At 35.8% G+C, this 20,067-nt stretch overlaps 1 protein-coding gene across 1 annotated transcript in view; it reads right to left on the bottom strand.

The window, feature by feature from the left end:
• LRP1B (LDL receptor related protein 1B) overlaps nt 1–20,067 on the bottom strand; it is a 2,070,111-nt gene that overhangs the window by 884,952 nt on the left and 1,165,092 nt on the right. Inside the window, exons 9-11 of the mRNA XM_081584839.1 lie at nt 16,974–17,145; nt 12,686–12,829; nt 6,849–7,085 (exon numbers count right to left, since the gene is read on the bottom strand). Of these exons, the coding sequence (XP_081440965.1) occupies nt 6,849–7,085; nt 12,686–12,829; nt 16,974–17,145 (553 nt within the window). The remainder of the gene's footprint in view (nt 1–6,848; nt 7,086–12,685; nt 12,830–16,973; nt 17,146–20,067) is intronic.

Here is a 20,067-nt window from a genome sequence, read left to right as displayed (position 1 = left end):
CCAATTCTATTTTTTTTATGAATTAATATATTTTACAACCTAAATTTCACATCCATGCCAACTTTTTAGGAAAAAATAAAAGACATTTATTGGCTTAAAGTTTTTTTTTTTTTCAAATATCTCATACATTTCATGAAAAACATCAATAACTACGAGAAATACACAAACTAAACATGAATTGAACCAATGTTTTCAGGACTCTAATCTCTAGCAAACTCTGGGAAAACATCTTATTGACAATCAAGAAGAATCAGTGTGTGCAAACAGGCTATAACCTTGCTACTCAGCAGGACAACAATATCCATTAGATTCTCAAGAGTTGCTTGCAAATCTCTAGTTCACAGTTTTAATTAGGAAATGTCTCATGGCTGACAAATGTATTCATTATTTCCTTTAATGGTTGGTCAGAGTCTACATCTCCCAGAGTCTTTAGAGCTCTTCTTTATGAAAAAGTTGGAGTTAAAAGAAAAATGAGACTGATATTCACCTGCAATCTAATAGCAGAGAATAAAGGCTTGTTCTTAATTTTAAAATGTTTTGCAAGGCATAATGACCATGTTACGTTCAAGGGAACATTCTAATTTTCATAATTTATTGATGATATCTCACCATGTTTATTTCATCAGCTATAACATTCAATCTTAATGAGACACTTGAAATTCTTAAAGATTTATATAATGGTAAAGTTCATTGGAATCCAAGAACAAATAGTGATCTCCAGAAACAAAAATTATATTCTTACTCTTGAGTAGGGGTCATTTGAAGACAGATCACATCCTATAATCTGTTTTGAGTGGCTACCTTAGTACTGGTTCGAATAGAAGCCTGGGTGAGTGTGTGTGTGGTGGCAGTGATAGTAGCAGGTATTACAATGATGGAGTATCAATTAATAATTTATGGCTCAGGAATAATATCGTATATTTCAACACAAATCTGGAGGAATTGTTGGATTCTAAAACCCTCCAGGGCAGTATGGAGACACTGGAGAGAGACTGAGTGAAGAATACAGTTTAACCCTTCAGATGCTGGACAAGCAATCACAAAAAATCACATAAATACACCCTTTTATACTTTGATTGTACGTCAACAAATTTAAACACATCAATTGGAAGATGTTTTGCCAGAGAGACTGTCTCCTCTTCCTCATGGCTACATTTCTACTCCTATCAAAAAAGAAAGCCTATCTTACACGCTGCCCAAAGTTATTCACTGTTCTCTAACTTCATGGATCCTGTCTTCAGTTAAAGGAAGTCTCTGAGGTATGGAGATGTCTACTCACTCCAGATCTCAATCAAGTAGAATCTGCCTTAAGAAGTATTAATATGTAAGGTCAGAATAGCAAAATGCTAAGAACATAGATTTTGCATTAGTTCCTGTGGCTATTACTACAAATTAACACAAACTTGATGACCTCAGGGCTACAGTTTAATTATGGGATCTATTGAAACCACAGTTTTTCTGTTGTAGCTGTAGGCATTAATAACTTTCAAACTCAGGAAAAAGGTTTTGAGTGGTTTTTTTTTGTTCTTGTTATTGTTTTTATGCTTTCAAGATATGAAACAATGTGAAAGATTAGTTTAACATGCCTTCTATTTGGACATATGTATCCAAGTAGAATTAATTTATATAGCTTAAAAACAAGTACTGCACTAATAGAGTACATGCAATTATAAATTGAATACTAAGTTATCATTTTCATATTTTTCCCTTTCCGCTGGAAATTCTAATTCATTCTGCCATGAAAAATGAATTTTGGACAAGACATCTAAGAAGATAAACATTAATTCAATCTTATAAAGAACATCTGTCTTGTTCTGTTAGAGAAAGTAATGATTGTATCTACAAGAATTGTTACCAAGGCTATTGCCCCAGAATCATACCCCAGGACCACCCTTCCGGTGCATGCATGTGTGCGAAGTCCCTTCAGTCATGTTTGACTCTGTGACCCCATGGACTGTAGCCCACCAGGCTCCTCTGTCCATGGGATTCTCCAGGCAAGAATACTGGAGTGGGTTGCCATGCCATCTCCCAGGTGATCTTCCCAACCCAGGGAACAAACCCATATCTCTTATATCTCCTGCATTAGCAGGCAGGTTCTTTACCACCAGCTCCACCTGGGATGCCTTCCCTCCAGGTAACCTTGCAGAAAATCACAACTAACCATACCCTCTAGTTGTTCACAGCACAGAAACAAGAGTCTCACTATAAGAAAACTGTTGCAAACTGGTTCAACTTCAAAAGTGAGACAAATGTCACCCTGCATTTCATTACCGTCTTGTATTTGTAAGACCCCTGTCTGTCTGTCCATGATGATGTGAGTCACTTCCAGCCCAGAGAGACCAGAGGACCATTCAAGGATAGAAAAGAGGTAACACCCTAGTTCCAGGAAGAACACACCTATTCCCACAAAACCAGTACATATGCTTCCCCCTCGTTAGCCTTACCCTTAAAATCTTGCCTTAATTGTCCCCTGGGTGAGCTCAAACCTGGTACTCTGTGACAACCTAAGAGGAGTGGAATGGGATGGGAGGTGGGAGAGAAGTACAGGAGGGAGGGGGTAAACACATACCTATGGCTGATTCACGTTGCTTTACAGCAAAAAACAACATAATATTGTAAAACAATTATCCTCCAATTAAAAATAATTAATTAAAAAAAAGCCTCTTGGGCAAGAAGTTGATTTGTGATTAACTTCCTATCTCTCCATTCTTTAGTCATTGAATAACGATTGTGTTGCTTCAATCTCAGTTTCAGTTTAATTTTTGACTGTGCAGATCCAAATGGGAGAAGAACCCTCCCCACTGAGGCAGTGGGCTGGGCTGGGTTGAGGTTCAAGTGAGGGTTCATAAGACCTAATTCGGTAACAGAATGACTGTAACGGACTCTTTTGGTAACAGTCTGACTCTTTGCAACCCCATGGACTACACAGTCCATGGAATTCTCCAGGCCAGAATACTGGAGTCAATATCCATTCCCTTCTCCAGGGGATCTCCAGGCCAGAATACTGGAGTAGGTAGCCATTCCCTTCTCCAGGGGATCTTCCCAGCCCAAGGATCGAACCCAGGTCTCCCGCATTGCAGGCGGATTCATTACCAGCTGAGCCACAAGGGAAGCCCAAAGAATGACTAATCTCAATTATCTGTCCATTTCATCTATTTTTGCTTCCTGTTGATATCTTTTTTTTAATTTTTTTACAGCATTTATTATTATCTTGTTCATTTATGTGTTTATTTAATATCTATTTTTCACCACTTGGATGTCAACTAAATATGAAGGTTCAAGCTATTTACTGCAGCATTTCCATCATCTAGAACAGCACCTGCTTCAGAGAAGGCAGTCAATGAATATTTATTGACCGGACAAATAAATAAATCTAGTAATTAACTAAAAGAGATCAAGAGTATAAATGTTACCAGAATTTGGGAAAAATAATGAAGAGTAAAACAAAATAAAGACTGGTAAATATTTTGTCCTTATAGAAGTCTATTTATTTAAATCACTAATATGTCTTCATTTCATCGATATTTTCCATAATTATTGAGATATATGCAAATATCTCAAATGGATAACTTTTGCTTTCTTACTTATTTAACTATGTACTGTTTTAATTCACAATATTACACAAAGACTGTAAGATAGTTAGGTAGTTTTCAATAAAACTAAGAGAAAAACAAAATCCAAAAAATGAATAAAAATACGTATTTTCCTTGAAGTGCTGTTTTTTTTTTTCTTATATACAAAGAATCTGAGCTTGTAGAGGATATGACCAAGATATTTATGTTTGATGTAAAATCAGCAAAATCATGAAGCCTAATACTTCAAACTGTACAAATTTATCTAAGACTCAGAATTTTTGTTAAGTTTACAAAATCATTTGTTAAACCAAGCATTAGTTCTCAGTCTTCAGGTTAGTTGGTAGACAATCTAGTTAAATGAGTTAACACATATAGAACTTAACTTTTCTGATCCCAAGAATCACAAGTTGGCATTTGCCAAATGTAAGTTCTGTTCTGACATGCTAATCTTGTAGCACAATGTCTATTATAATTCTCCTTACTGATAAGAAATAATATAAACTAACAAAAATGATATAAAGCTGTACCTTCTCTAGGATTATCAAAATGCTAAATATATATTCAGGAATGACAATCAACAAAATGTTTTTATAACCTTCCTGCTGCCAAAGCAACACTGTACAGAACACGCCTGGCAGTCAAACAGCTATTTGAGTTGACCTCTGTTACTATGGTAGAATATATAAAACCCCAATGTCACTGAGAAGATATGGTTATCAAAGTTAGAATTGTTAGCTGGAACATTCATTCACAGCACAGGAACTGACACTTTTTGAAAAGAAACCAAGAATCCTCTATATTACATTTCAGTCCCTCTTAAAAATGTCTAGGTCAAAATGAGAGCAATCCAAACGCATGTACTTCGAATATGTAAGTTCATTGTCCTTCTAAAATTGTCAAGTTCCTATTATCTGTTATTGCATTTCAGAGAAAAGTAGGCAGACAGCTTCTGCCTCGTTCAATTTAGAGTAAAAATCTTAACTCTAATTAGACACTCCTTGGGTGCAATGGCAACCCACTCCAGTACTCTTGCTTGGAAAATCCCATTGACAGGGGAGCCTGGTGGGCTGCAGTTCATGGGGTCACAAAGAGTCGGACACAACCGAACAGCTTCACTTCACTCACTTCATACTTTATCACTGGAGAAGGAAATGGCAGCCCACTCCAGTATTCTTGCCTGGAGAATCCCATGGACAGAACGGCCTGGCAGGCCATGGTCCTTGGGGTTGTAGAGAGTCAGACACGACTGAAGTGACTGAGCATGCACGCATGGGTGTTTAAGTCATGGTAAATTTATATTGCCTTAATCAGTAAACTATAAAAAAGACAAAAACAAGGATATTCTTCATTTTAGCACTTCATTTGTCACTTGCAAAAGGTATACCTTTTATTATTAAAGGTTTGGGTTAAAGTGAACGTGCAGTACATGAATCATCTTCTTAGGCTTCCCTCAATTCCTCTACAAGACAGAAGAGACCACCGTTCATTACCACTCATGCTAAAGATAATTTTAGTCCATTTCTCTACTTTTCTCTACTTTTTCTTCTTCCACTATCTGATTCATTCTACTCCACTACCAGATTGATTCTCCAAAATATCTTTTCATTCACATTATTTCTTGGCTAAAAATTATTTCCTCTTACCCCTTCAGGATTCTATCCCAGCCCTTTCACCTCACCTTTAAGGCTTCTTATTTCACCACCTTTTGGGATCCACAGCTGCTCTGTCATCATTACCTGTAAATTAAACCTACAGTAGTGACCTATTTAATGTAACTCTCACCTCTTTCTTGAGTATGTTTTTTTGGTGTTTTGTTTTGTTTTCTCATGGAATTCCTGATGCTGAAGTATCCTCCAGTCCCCTTTGACATTCTTCCTTTAAGCTCTAAATCAAATACCACTTCCTTCACAAAAAAGTTCTCTGAGAATCCTCACATAAAGACAACTCTAGGACTTCCCCCATGGTCCGGTGGTAAAGAATGAGCCTTGCAATACAGGGGATGCAAGTTTGATCCCTGGTGAAGGACTATAATCCCACATGCCGAGAAGCAACTAAGATGGTGAGCCGCAACGACTGAGTCTGCATGCCTCTGTGCGACAACTAGAGAGTCTTGCGTGAACCACAGTAAAAGATCTCATATGTTCAATAAAGATTCCATGTGCCACAACTAAGACCAAATGCATCCAAATAAAAAAATTAAATACATTTTTAAAAAAATCTTGAAAAAAAATATCTCTTACTTGCTGTGTATTCTTATTACAAAGACATTCTCCATTAATCATGCATCTCTTTGGGCCAGCTCTGAACTTGTTAAATTAAATGCTACAAAGTCTTTATATTTTGGTTATATTATCTCCAAAGGTAGATTATGAACTCCTTGAAGACAGTAGCCATTTCTTAACATTTGTTTTATCTCCTCTGATAGCTAGTATAGTGTCCTTCATATAATAAGCATATGATTAGTGTCCTTAAATCAAGCAGTTTTTAAATATTTGAGAAGTAAGCAAACTGTATATGTGAGGAAACTGAGGTCCAGAATCATTAGCAACATGCCTAAAGGTAACTAGCTGTCAAAGATATAGTGTGCCTGATTATTACAAATGTTTTCTATTCATACAAAAGTTATATAATTTTGTTAATTGATTGTTCTAAGCCAAGCAATTTATGAAACTCACTGATTTTAACAAAGTATATGCATATATACTTATATATATGTAATAACATATGCAGTTATAATAAAAATAGATATAAACAAAATTTCTCTGCAGATAATCGGACATTTCAAGAATAACTCTAAAGAACTCAATATTCAATGTCTTATAAAATAAAAAACAATATGCAAGAATTGTGATGACAATGGGGACATTGATATTTTTAATGCACTTTGAGCAACATGAGCAATATCCTAGTAAGAACCAAGTATTAAAGAGTCTCTGATGTCCTGCTAAATCTTATGTTCTACTGTATAGCACTGTAAACAAATAAGTGTAAGTCTACATTTCCCATGAAGGTGGATATATTGCTCAATTTAATTCCCATAATATTTAAGCATAGAGGACTATTGCAATTCTATTTTACAATGAAAGTTTTAATAAGCTAGTATGTGGAAAAAGCATAGAAATATTGTTACTAAGGAAAATGAAATTAACAAATATTTTTAAATCAACAGTCACTTGGGTTCTTCTTAAATTTAGCTTGATAGACCATTAGATTTATCCTTTTAAAATGCTTTGTCTGTGGGCAGTCTGAAATCTGTTACACATTGTCACTTACCATCTTTCAGGATGGTTTCTCGCTCTGTGCCATCTATTTTCTGCCTGCCGATTAGGAAACTGGTGGTGTCAGCAAAGTAGATATAACTGGTTTCTGCATGAAAATCTAAAGCACGTGGGTTTACCAGATTCTCTATGGGGATCATGTATTCATCAGCTATTTTGGTATTCAAGTCCATTCCTCTAACAATTCCTGGGCGTCCTTTCCCATAAAAGAGGAACAACTCATTCTTTGGTCCTGCAGAAGAAAGATTACAAACATAAACAATTGATGCTGCCTAATCTTCTTTATAATGCATAATGCCACTGTTTAATTAATTGGCACAATTAGTGTTTTTTAAATTCAATACCAAAAATTAAACCCTAAAATATGCAAAATGTATCTTAATGCAAGAAGGCCAGCTAATTGTATTACTTTAATTCAAACAGAAATTACTTCCATGAATAGGTTATATTAAGTTAATTATTCTTTTGTCTGTAACTGTCTGTGTAACAAAAACATGATAAATAATTGGATAACTTGTAACTGTCAAATGGACATTTATTGAAACATCCAGCACATTTAATTTTACAACTCATTACAATCTAACACATCTGTAGATACTAACTGCAGCATTCATTATGTTTGACAATGTTGAAAACTGCAGAATATTTAAAACACGCCCCCTACTCAGAATTTGCATCGCAGACTAACAAGGGAAGCAAAAATAATCACACAGTATCACATAACTTGCACTGAATATATTAGTTTGTATGAACATGTGATTTATATGAAATGAAACCAAATGCCAGTTACAGCATCACTTCTTCTTTCATATCTTAATTAGAACTTTAGAGGTTAATGCTGTCTGCCAGTAAGTGACATACAACACAGCCTTTATCAAAAACTAAAGAAAACAAAAATCTGTGTCCTGGGTTAAAATGCCAGAATCAAGGAAGTTTTTTCTACGGAATGAATGAACTCATTTTGACATTTATATGAAACTACATGCAAGGCTCTCCTATTGCTAGGGCACATTATACTTAGTTTAGTTATATAATTTGAAGGGAATATTTCAAACGGAAAGAAATACATATAAAGTTTCATTAAAACTGAGGATACATATGATTATTATATTTGGATAAATATATCATAAATGAGATTCCTATTAACTTAAAGTAACCACATTATTAAAATTTGGAGAAAAAAGAAAAAACAAAGTAATTAGTCATAAACACATCTTCAATGCAAACTATATTATCATTTTATATACTGTCTCTCTTATTTTCTTTCAAAATTAGTGTTAATGAATATGGTGCTGTGCTTAGTTGCTCACTCATGTCTGACTCTTTGGAACCCCATGGACTGTAGCCCACCAGGCTCCTCTGTCCATAGGGATTACTCAGGCAAGAATATTGGAGTGGGCTGCCATGCCCTCCTCCAAGGGATCTTCCCAACCCAGGGATCGAACCCAGGTCTGCCACACTGTAGGCAGATTCTTTACCATCAGAGCCACCAGGAAAGCCCATATTAAATATATAGTATATATAATTTTAATATTTAAAGAATAAAAATAAAATAAATCTCATGTACCTAGCACAGATCTTAAGAATATCTCCAGGATGTTAGAATGCGTGCACATGTCCCAAATCTATTCCCTTTCATCCCAGAGACAACCAATTCCTCTGGTTATATACAATAATATGGCTATTGTGTTTATCATGCAATTTTTAGAAGTTTTGTCACATACGTTGTTTGTATTTCTCAACAGTAGATTGTTTGACTTTTGCATGTTTGAACTGAATGTGTGCTATGAGTTGATTTTATTCTCATCATATACTTGATATTCATCTCTGTTATAGTTCTTATTCATTCATTTTCATGGATATATTATATGTCTCTATGTGACTATTTTAAATTTATCTAGCTATTTTTCTAATGCACTCTAGTAAGAAGAGGATACTTTTACATTCTGTTTTTATTACTAAATCTTAGCATTAAAATTATATTCTATGTTGATCCATTATTTTAAGTCTTAACATTCCTTAATATAGTCAGTCTAATACATGATAATTTGTCAAATCATTCCTCAGTTGGTTTTATCTTCCTATTATAATAACACTTAGATATGCATTTTTTCAACCTTGCATTTTACATATTTTCTTAGATGATCCCTAAGTATACATTTCCAGAACTGGAATTACTGGTTGAACAATATTAACAGCCCTCTTCTTCCTCATTACTCTACAACCGCTCAGTGTTTACCTACTTTTTTATTTTTTTAAAATGATACCATCGTACACTATTAAAAAGTAAATTCATTTGAAAATTAACATTCTTGTGCATTTCCTACCAACATTATATGCATACTTTATTTTTTAAACGGGATCTTAAGTACGCATTTTAGCACTTAAAAAAATTTAACAATATTTTTTTCTGTCATTAAAAGATCTTCAAAACATTCTTTTCAATGGCAGTATCATGTTAGAGAGGCAGTATCAATGGCAGTATATTGCTAGAGAGGCAATATAATATAGTCAGCTCCTTACCCTATTGTAGGATATTTAGATGGTTTCTGGGGTTTTGTTATCATACATGCATTTACAATGGATTTCTTTAGTCAAAAGTAGATGCTAAAGGATGTTTGTGTCTTTTGTATGTATTATCAAATATCTTTCCAATAGTGATATCAATTTATAATATATCATATTATATATAGATTTTCCAGTTCTATTAGTAATGTATAAGAACACTGGTTTCTCAATACTCATTTTTGCTAACATTTATTTCTGCTAACATACATTTATTTTTAACTGATGTTTTAATTAGTAATCGGTAGACCTCATCATTTTAATATGTGTGTGTGTATGTGTGCTTGCATATTTTAAACAAGAATGGTAACTGTTTTCCCATTGTTTTATTCAGTTTTTTTTTTTCAATCATTGGGTACCTTAACTTTCTTCTAATGAGTTTTCTCTATTATAGACAATTGAAAACTAAAAATTACACTCCACAGACACTGATATATCCATGGCTCTAATTTTTATTTAAGTACTTAAATCAAAGTTGAGTTAGTACCAGATTATTATGGTCTTTACAGACGGGGACCTGGGGACTGGAGTTGACGAAGAGAGGGACGCGGTGGACCCAAGTCTCGAGTGAAACAAGGGTGCTTTATTTGTAACAGCATGTGTTTATATATTTTCATACAAGGAAGCTTTAAGCAGCAAAAATAACGTTGAGCAAAAACAGAACCAGGTGTATAACAATCGTCACAGGGCCAGAAGACAATCCATATCCTGAGTAATAGGGACGTGACTGAATAGTTTACAGTCAAGTATAAGGTCACAGAAGGGAATCGACGCATGCGCTGTCTCGTGACCTCAGTCCTGAGAACCGCATGCAGCTCAGCTCCTTCCTGTTTTCCAGGAACTGATCAGGAACAGAGGGCCCTTGAGAAACAGCACACAAAGGAAGAAAACAACATAAAGGACTCCTTAAACTTGAACGTCCTCTGACACAAGATGTACTAACTTGAGTTAGTAATGTGAAAATGAGACCATTTTTGGCTGCTTCTGCTGGTATTCACCTAATGGAGAAACTGAATTTTTCCACATTAATCTTCTATTGTGTATATCAAGTGGCAAGGAAGAAGGTATCTTTTGATTATGCTTTGTTTGCCAGTATATTTAATTTCCGAAGCTAATAGTTATGGTGCAAACTTCTTAATCAGTAGAACTCAGCTAAAATGGTGTTTTTGAAGTTATCACTGCCATTTGTGGCCTCCTGATGCCCTAGCTTCTGATGGCAGTAGGTGTTTCAGCTTAAGCCAGGCTAATCTGTGGTGGCTATAAAAGGAAAATTCCTGAGTCAGTCTAGAAGCTGCTGCTTCAGGCACCTCAATGATTTTTTAAGTACCTATCTATTTGTGTTTGATCCTTTCTGCTTAAAATAGATATCATTGTTTCTGTTAATTTAAATGTTAATTTAATTTACCTTGATTGAGGGCTTCCCAGGTGCACTAGTGATAAAGAATATGCCTGCCAATTCAGGAGACCTAAAGGATGCTGTTGGATCCCTGAATTGGGAAGATTCCTTGAAGGAGGAAATGGCAACCCACTCCAGTATTCTTGCCTGGAAAATCCCATGGACAGAGGAGCTGGGAGGGCTACAGTCCAGAGTCACAAAGAGTCGAACATGACTGAAGCAACTTAACACGCACTCAGGTACTTAGATTGATCACTGTGTTAGAGACAACTGAAGCTTATGCAACTCTGCTCTTAAATTTTTCCTCCAATCATGCATGCATATAAAGTTGAGTTAGTACTCAGGATGTACTATCTTGTTTGGATGTGGAAATGAAACCACCTTTTGCTGCTTCTGCTGATATACATACACCTAGTGGTGGAGAAACAATTTTCCACATCAGTCTTTTTCTTTTGTGTATATCAGGAGGCAAGGAAGAGGGTCTTTTTGGTTGGTTTGCCCATATAACAAACATATATATGCACACCTACACATGTACGTATATTTATATATGCATAAGTGTGCATGATTATATTTTGTATGACATGCCATCACTTTCAAGGTGGTAACCAGAGCAGCTTAAAGGCTGGTTACACACATACACACACGCACACACACACATCTCCTATCCTGAGGCTTCTGACACAATGCCCTGAATTATCTAGAGGACTTCTTGAACATCAGAGTTGGTGTCTCTATATTCCTAGTATTTGCTACAAAGTTAGAAATTTTAAAACAGTACAAAAATGCATATATTTTATCACAGTTAAGCCTTTTGGGTTCTTAATTTAAAAGTACTTATTCTATGAAACCTAACCACTTAGATTTAAAATTATAATAAATTTAGAGGTCTCATCTCACCATTTTTAGCAAGCCTATGGCAAGGAAGTAAAAGAGATGGCAGGACAGTGACCACAGAAAGAGAGCACAGACAGAAAAAGAAGGTCATGATAAAAGAGAGATAAATATAAAAAATTATGTTTTTGGGGAAACATTTAAAGACCGTTAGTCTCAACACAGATACCATTTCTATGAGGGACATTAATACTATATCTGATTATGAAGACCTTAATTATACTTATGCAAAATTTAAACTTAACAAAAGTTAAGAACAACTAAATATACATTGTAAAAACCAGATATCAAAACCTTAAAAATTATGGTATTTGGGAAACAGACTGGTAGTCTCAACATGGATACCGTCTCTATGAGGAACATTAATACTATATCTGATTATGAACAATTAAGAACAATGAAATTTTTTGGCATATATCAGAAATAAAACAAAGGTCTAGCTACTAGAAAGCTTTTCAACAAAATTATTAAAACGATTGATATTTAATTAGTATAGCTCTGGTTACAAGAAAAATAAAATAATAAAATAAATTTCACCACTCGATGGTAATGTGAAGTATTACTTTATGTGGATTTCTGTTGGACTAAACAACACACCTATTATTAGAAGCAGCATATTGGTTCAGAAAAGAGAAAATCTGGCCAACCGATGATTGAGGCTCATTAGATCACAAACATTTTTTAGGTAATTAAGGAAAGAATTTCCTAAAAATCTTCCCTTGAGTATGTTTCCCAAAGATCCATAAATTTAGTGACTCTACAGTCCAGTTAGGTTTCTCATTCACATTACCATGCACATACAAAAGAAAAAATAAACCTAAATATTGATTTTGAGAAAAATGGCTAGTATACATTTCACAGCATATTTGACCTGATGATAGCTCACATTTTAACTGACGTTGATCCACCTAATTAATACTAAGAATCCTACTCTGAAGCATTAGCTGCTGGCAAATGTTTGATTTTCAATAACATACTTTTGCATGACCTGCCATCACTTCCCAAGTTGAAGCCAGTCCTGCAGCGACAGGTCCGTGTTTTGTAACTGCTGCTGAGCAGACAGATGTGTGAACATCCCCCTGGCATTCCATATGGATCCACTTCACACGCATGGCTTCTGACTACAACAAATGAAAAACAGCATGCTTGAAATTCTCCAAAGGAGAGATAATTACATGCATCAGTATGTTGAAACTTTGACAGCACAGAAGAGGGAAATCTAGAAAAAAATCTATCCACCCAACTATATCATATCATTATCAACTGGAAACGAGTTTAAACCCCATGAAAGGTAGGGATTTGCCCAAATATCCTAAGGCTACCTTTAAAAAAAATGTAAGAGGTAAAATGCTTTTATATTAATCTAACCTGTGAACATGCAAACCAAATAAAAGTAACATGATTTTTTGGTACATGTTTATCACACTTAAAAGAAAAAAAAAAAAACAAAAACACTTCTGTGACAAATACAAAAAAATACTGCTAAAATATCCCAGGTTAGTAGTTAAAGCAGAAAAGTATTTCTTCTGAAATAATCTACTATTAATATCAGTTCAGTTCAGTCACTAAGTCATGTCTGACTCTTTGCAAGCCCATGTACTATAGCATGCCAGGCTTCGCTGTCCATCATCAACCCCTGGAGCTTGCTCAAACTCATGTTCATTGAGTCGGTGATTCCATCCATCTTATTCTCTGTGGTCCCCTTCTCCTCCTGCCTTCAATCTTTCCCAGTATCAGGGTCTTTTCAGATGAGTCAGTTCTTCACATCAGGTGGCCAAAGTATTGGAGTTTCAGCGTCAGCATCAGTCCTTTCAATGAATATTCAGGACTGATTTCCTTTAAGATTGACTGATTTGATCTCCTTGCAGTCCAAGAGACTTTCAAGTGTCTTCTCCAACAAAACAGTACAAAAGAATCAATTCTTTGGTGCTCAGCCTTCTTTATGGGCCAAATCTCACATCCATACATGACTACTGGAAAAACCATAGCTTTGACTAGATGGACCCTTATCAGCAAAGTAATGTCTCTGCTTTTTAATATGCTATCTATGTTTGTCATAGCTTTTCTTCCAAGGAACAAGTGTCTTTTAATTTCACAGCTGTTGTAACCATCTGCCGTGATTTTGGAGCGCAAAATAATAGTCTCTCACTGTTTCTATTGTTTCCCCATCTGTTTGCCATTAAGTGATGGGACCAGATGCCATGATCTTGGTCTTCTTAATGTTGAGTTTAAGCCAACGTTTTCACTCTCCTCTTTCACTTTCAAGAGACTCTTCAGTTCCTCTTCATTTTCTGCCATAAGGGTGGTGTCATCTGCATAACTGAGGTTATTGATATTTCTCCCAGCAATCTTGATTCCAGCTTGTGCTTCATCCAGTCCTGCATTTCACATGATGTACTTTACATAGAAGTTAAATAAGCAGGATGACAATATACAGATTTGATGTACTCCTTCAGGTTCTAACTATTACTTCTTGACCTGCATACAGATTTCTCAGGAGGCAGGTCAGGTGGTCTGATATTCCCATCTCTTTAAAAAATTTCCAAAGTTTGTTGTGGAAACTCACTTCAGTATTCTTGCCTGCAAAATCCAATGGACAGAGGAGCCTGGTGGGCTACAGTCCATGGGATTGCGAAGAGTTGGACATGACTGAATGTTTAATGTTTAGCACACTAAACTAGAATAAATGTGATTCAGTGATCACCTTTATTGAGAAGTGCTGAGTTGATTTTTTTTCAATTTTGTGTTCATTGTTATTTGGAGAACCCTTCCACGCATGAATTGTGTGTGTGTGTGTGTGTGTGTGTGCATTGTAACTGTAAAAGGAGAAGGTTGAGTTTTCATGTAGGTATTATGGAATAGTAGGATGTTTCATGAGTGTAGAAACTGGAGAAAAACAAAACAAAACAAAAACAGGAAAAGCACTAGGTGGAGAAGACGAGAAAAAGAAACATAGGTCAAAGCAAAAAGGAATAAAATCAGTAAGATTTTTATATGATTTTAAGTACATTTTGTTTTAATCACCACTTGGGATTGTGATGAATAATATGATAATTTTCTTTTAATATTAAAACTTATGTGCTTTTGAAAACTATGCTATGCTTTTTATGTTCCACATTCTCTAACTGAAAAGATAGCTGGAGTGTAGTTTAACTATCTGTTTTGCCCAAAAGCATTGCTTTTATTTTCCAGTCTCACCCTATTTCTACACTAGAGCACATCTTTTTTCAGCTAATTAGCAAGTCTGCACTTTCTCACACTCTTCACTACTTTTGCTCTCTCCCTTGGATCATGCCCATCAATATATAAATGTGCCACTGATTCTGTATCTTGGAGGGAAAATCCTACTTTTAATCTTAATTCTCCAAGAAATCCTTCAATCAGCTCTCCATTTCCCTGCTTCATCTAATATCAGTACTTTTCAAAGTTACCCATGCTCATTTTCTTCAATTTCTTTCTTTCCTTTCTCAGATCCATTCTAACCAGACATTCTCCTCACCACAAAATTGCTCTTGTCAGATCCCTACAAGCTTCACAGTGTTAAATCCAATGGCCAATCTATAGTTACTTCTTTTATGATCACATCCATTTTCCTTTCTTTAAAAAGGAAAAAAAATTGTCATCTATATGCCAAGGATGCTCAATTGCTATGTCTAGCTAGGACTTTCCCCTGAAATCCAGTCTCGTATATTCAAATAGCTTCTTGATAGCTCCTCCTGAATTTATGATAGGCATTCAAAATAATATGTAAAAATATGTATATTTCTCATTTGCACCCAATTTGCTCCAAACTTAGTTTTCCTACATCTCAAAAGTAACTTGGTTATTCCAATTACTCAGCCCAACACATTGTCATCACCTTTGTCTCTTTTAAATGTACAACTCATATCAAATTCATCAGGAAATCCTGTTGGTTATACCTTCAAATATATCCTCAGTCTACTTTTCACCACCTTCACTGCTATCATCTTGGTCCAATACACCATCATCTCTAACCTTCCATCTTTGTTCCCCATAGCAGGAGGAGAAGGGGACCACAGAGGATAAGATGGTTGGATGGCATCATCGACTTGATGGACGTGAATTTAAGCAAGCTCCAGGAGTTGGTGATGGACAGGGAAGCCTGGGGTGCTGCAGCCCATGGGGTGACAAAGAGTTGGACACAACTGAGCTGACTGATCTTTCTACCTGTTTCTCTCCTTTAATTACTTCAAGTCTTCATGCAGTTTTATCTTTCAATGTGATTTCCTCTGACCATTAAATATAAAATTGTAAACTAATCCTATTCATGACACTCATCTACTTTATCTCTCTCCATAGCACTTATTATCTTCTAATATAATAATTTCCTTACTTTAAAAGAAAAACATTATGTATTTTTTTATAACAATCCAAATCTTATAAAGGAAATAATGTTTTAGTCCGTTTTACTTAGCTGTATTCTCAATGTGCATATAATAGTTCCTGGCACATAGTATTAATAAATGATCAAAAAATAATTGGTAAATTAATAAGACAAATTTAAACCTCTAAAAAGGTTATCTACAGAATCCCAAGTCTGAATATCCTGTAAACATATGTGTAACAATATTTTGCCTAAACTGAATTTATGTTAATCGATAAATAATTCTAAATTAGTTTTAATTTGAAGCACTAAAAGATAATGAAAATTTGGGTGGTAGATTTGTATGTTACATTATTCTCTATATATTTGAGCCTACAATTGTATTCATGAACAAGCATCATTAACCTAAAATGCAAAATAATTTTTGAGGGATACTTAGCAATGTTGCAGCCTCCTTGGTAAAAATTATTTTTAATTAACATGTGTTAAGGAATAGTTGGGAAGTTAAGTCAAGAGACCCCCAAGTGACTGCAATAAAAACTAGATAGATACTGCAAGAAAGTCACCTGATTTGAAGTTTGTCTCCTAGAATGATATACAAAAAAAAAAAAAAATCACTAGCATCTCAGCATCTGAGTTTTCTGTGTACATACATCAAGAATGAAAGTTTCTTCCTGAATTTAAATCTAGCCATCATTTCAATTCTATGGCTGTAGAAATGATCCAGTAGGAACTGAACAATTTGTCATTTAGACTTTGGAAGGGAGCTCTATTCTATTTTATCATGCAGACATGTACATTTTTGCTCTCAAAACAAAGAATTTATGGCTCACCTACTTTGACACCACACAAAGGCACAAGAGTCATATCCCCACTCAATTCACCATTATGAAGGCTATGAAGAAGTCTTGGAATCTTACCTGTTGGTTGAGTTCTTTTTTGATAAATTCGAATTCCTCTAGCATTTTCCATTTTAATTAATGAATGAATATCACTACCATTAAATCGGTTTATCCTTATGATGTTGAAGTTATCAGAATCAGTTGCATATAAGTAGTCTTCAAACACAGTTATACCATACAGATGTTTGACCTATAAAAAGGTGCAAAAATAACTATGATTTTTTTAGTTATGTTGCTCTCAATTTGAAAGAAAAAAAAATTGCTTTTACTACTGTGGAAAACCCCCATAGTAGGAGAGTCATGAGCATATTATCATTTATTTTCTCTCAAAGAATTCAACATTTCACTAATATAAAATTTTTCTGTAAAAATAATACATTATGCAGTAGTAGATAAAGCAGTTTCAAATGTATGGGAGAGAATTGTATTCATGTTTCATTCAGTCCGGTTCAGTCGCTCAATCCTTTGCGAGCCCATGGACTGCAGAACACCAGGCTTCTCTGTCCATCACCAACTACTGGAGCTTACTCAAACTCATGTCCATGAAGCTGGTGATGCCATCCAACCATCTCATCCTCTGTCGTCCCCTTCTCCTCCCGCCTCCAATCTTTCCCAGCATCAGGGTATCTTCAAATGAGTCAGTTCTTCGCATCAGGTGGCGAAAGTATTGGAGTTTCAGCTTTAGCATCAGTCCTTCCAATGAATATTCAGGACTGATTTCCTTTAGGATGGACTGGTTAGACTTCCTTGCAGTCCAAGGGACTCTCAAGAGTCTTTTGCAACACCGCAGCTCCAAAGCATCAATTCTTCAGCACTCAGCTTTCTTTATGGTCCAACTCTTACATCCATACATGATGACTGGAAAAACCACAGCTTTGACTAGATGGATGTTTTTGGCAAAATAACGTCTCTGCTTTTTAATATGCTATCTAAGTTAGTCATAACTTTTCTTCCAAGGAGCAAGCATCTTTTAATTTCATAGCTGCAGTCACCATCTGCAGTGATTTTGGAGACCTAAAAATAAAGTCTCTCACTGTTTCCATTGTTTCCCTAAGTGATGGGACCAGATGCCATGATCTTAGTTTTCTTAAATGTTGAGTTTTAAGCCGTTTTCACTCTCCTCTTTCACCTTCATCAAGAGGCTCTTTAGTTCTTCTTCACTTTCTGCCATAAGCATGGTGTTATCTGCGTATCTGAGGTTATTGATATTTCTCCCGACAATCTTTATTCCAGCTTGTGCTTCACCCAGTCGGGCATTTCTCATGATGTACTCTGCATATAAGTTAAATAAGCAGGGTAACAATATACAGCCTTGACGTACTCCTTTCCCAATTAGGAACCAGTCTATTGTTCCATGTCCAATTCTAACTGTTGCTTCCTGACCTGCATACAGATTTCTCAGGAGGCAAGTCAGGTGGTCTGGTATTCTCAACTCTTGAAGAATTTTCCACAGTCTGTTGTAATCTACATGGTCAAAGGCTTTGGCATACTCAAAAAAGCAGAAATGGATGTTTTTCTGGAACTCTCTTGCTTTTTTGATGATCCAACAGATGTGGAAATTTGATCTCTGGTTCCTCTGTGTTTTTTAAAACCAGTTCGAACAGCTGGAAGTTCATGGTTCGCATACTGTGGAATCCTGGCTTGGAGGATTTTGAGCATTACTTTGCTAGCGTGTGAGATGAGTGCAATTGTGTGGTAGTTTGAGCATTCTTTGTCATTGCCTTTCTTTGGGATTGGGGTGAAAACTGACCTTCTCTAGTCCTGTGGCCACTGCAAAGTTTTACAAATTTGCTGGCATATTGAGTGCAGCACTTTCACAGCATCATCTTTTAGGATTTGAAACAGCTCAACTGGAATTCCACCACCTCCACCAGCTTTGTTCATAGTGATGCTTCCTAAGGCCCACTTGACTTCACGTTCTAGGATGTCTGGCTCTAGGTGATTGATCACACCATCGTGATTATCTGGGTCATGAAGATCTTTTCTGTATAGTTCTTCTGTGTATTCTTGCCACCTCTTCTTAATATATTCTGCTTCTGTTAGGTCCATACCATTTCTGTCCTTTGTTGAGCCCATCTTTCCATAAAATGTTCCCTTGGTATCTTTAATTTTCTTGAAGATATCTTGAGTCTTTCCCATTCTATTGTTTTCCTCTATTTCTTTGCATTGATCACTGAGGAAGGCTTTCTTATCTCTCCTTGCTGTTCTTTAGAACTCGGCATTCAGATGGGAATATCTTTCCTTTTCTCCTTTGCCTTTCCCTTCTCTTCTTTTCACAGCTGTTTTTAAGACCGCCTCTGACAACCATTTTGCCTTTTTGCATTTCTTTTTCTTGGGGATGGTATTCATCACTGCCTCCTGTATAATGTCATGAACCTCTGTCCACAGTTCTTCAGGCACTTTGTCTATCAGATCTAATCCCTGAATCGATTTGCCACTTCCACTGTAAAATTGTAAAGGATTTGATTTAGGTCATACCTGAGTGGTCTAGAGGTTTTCTCTACTGTCTTCAATTTAAGTATGAATTTGGCGATAAGGAGTTATGATCTGAGCCACCGTCAGCTCCCAGTCTGGTTTTTGCTGACTGTGTACAGCTTCTCCATCTTTTACTGCAACGAATATAATCAATCTGGCTTGATATTGATCATCTGGTGATGTCCATGTGTATCATCTTCTCTTGTGTTTTTGGAAGAGGGTGTTTGCTATGACCAGGGTATTTTCTTTTCAAAACTCTTATTAGCCCTTTCCCTGCTTCATTCTGTACTCCAAGGCCAAATTTGCCTGTTACTCCAGGTATTTCTTGACTTCCTACTTTTGTATTCCAGTTCCCTATAATAAAAAGGACATCTTTTGGGGGTGTTAGTTCTAGAAGGTCTTGTAGGTCTTCACAGAACCATTCAATTTCAGCTTCTTTAGCCCATCAACAGAAAATTGGATTAAAGATTTACTGAGCGTGGCTCCATCTATCAGAACAAGACCCAGTTTCCCCCTCAGTCAGTCTCTCCCATCAGAAAGCTTCCATAGGCCTCTTATATTTATCCATCAGAGAGCAGACAGAATGAAAACCACAGTCACAGAAAACTAACCAATCTGATCACATGGACCACAGCAT

Source organism: Giraffa tippelskirchi, chromosome 3, assembly GCF_054371585.1.
Source record: "Giraffa tippelskirchi isolate mGirTip1 chromosome 3, T2T-mGirTip1v1.2.pri, whole genome shotgun sequence".
Lineage (NCBI taxonomy): Eukaryota > Metazoa > Chordata > Mammalia > Artiodactyla > Giraffidae > Giraffa > Giraffa tippelskirchi.
The sequence above is the reverse complement of the archived record's forward strand: the minus strand, read 5'-3'. Positions and strand labels throughout refer to the sequence as shown.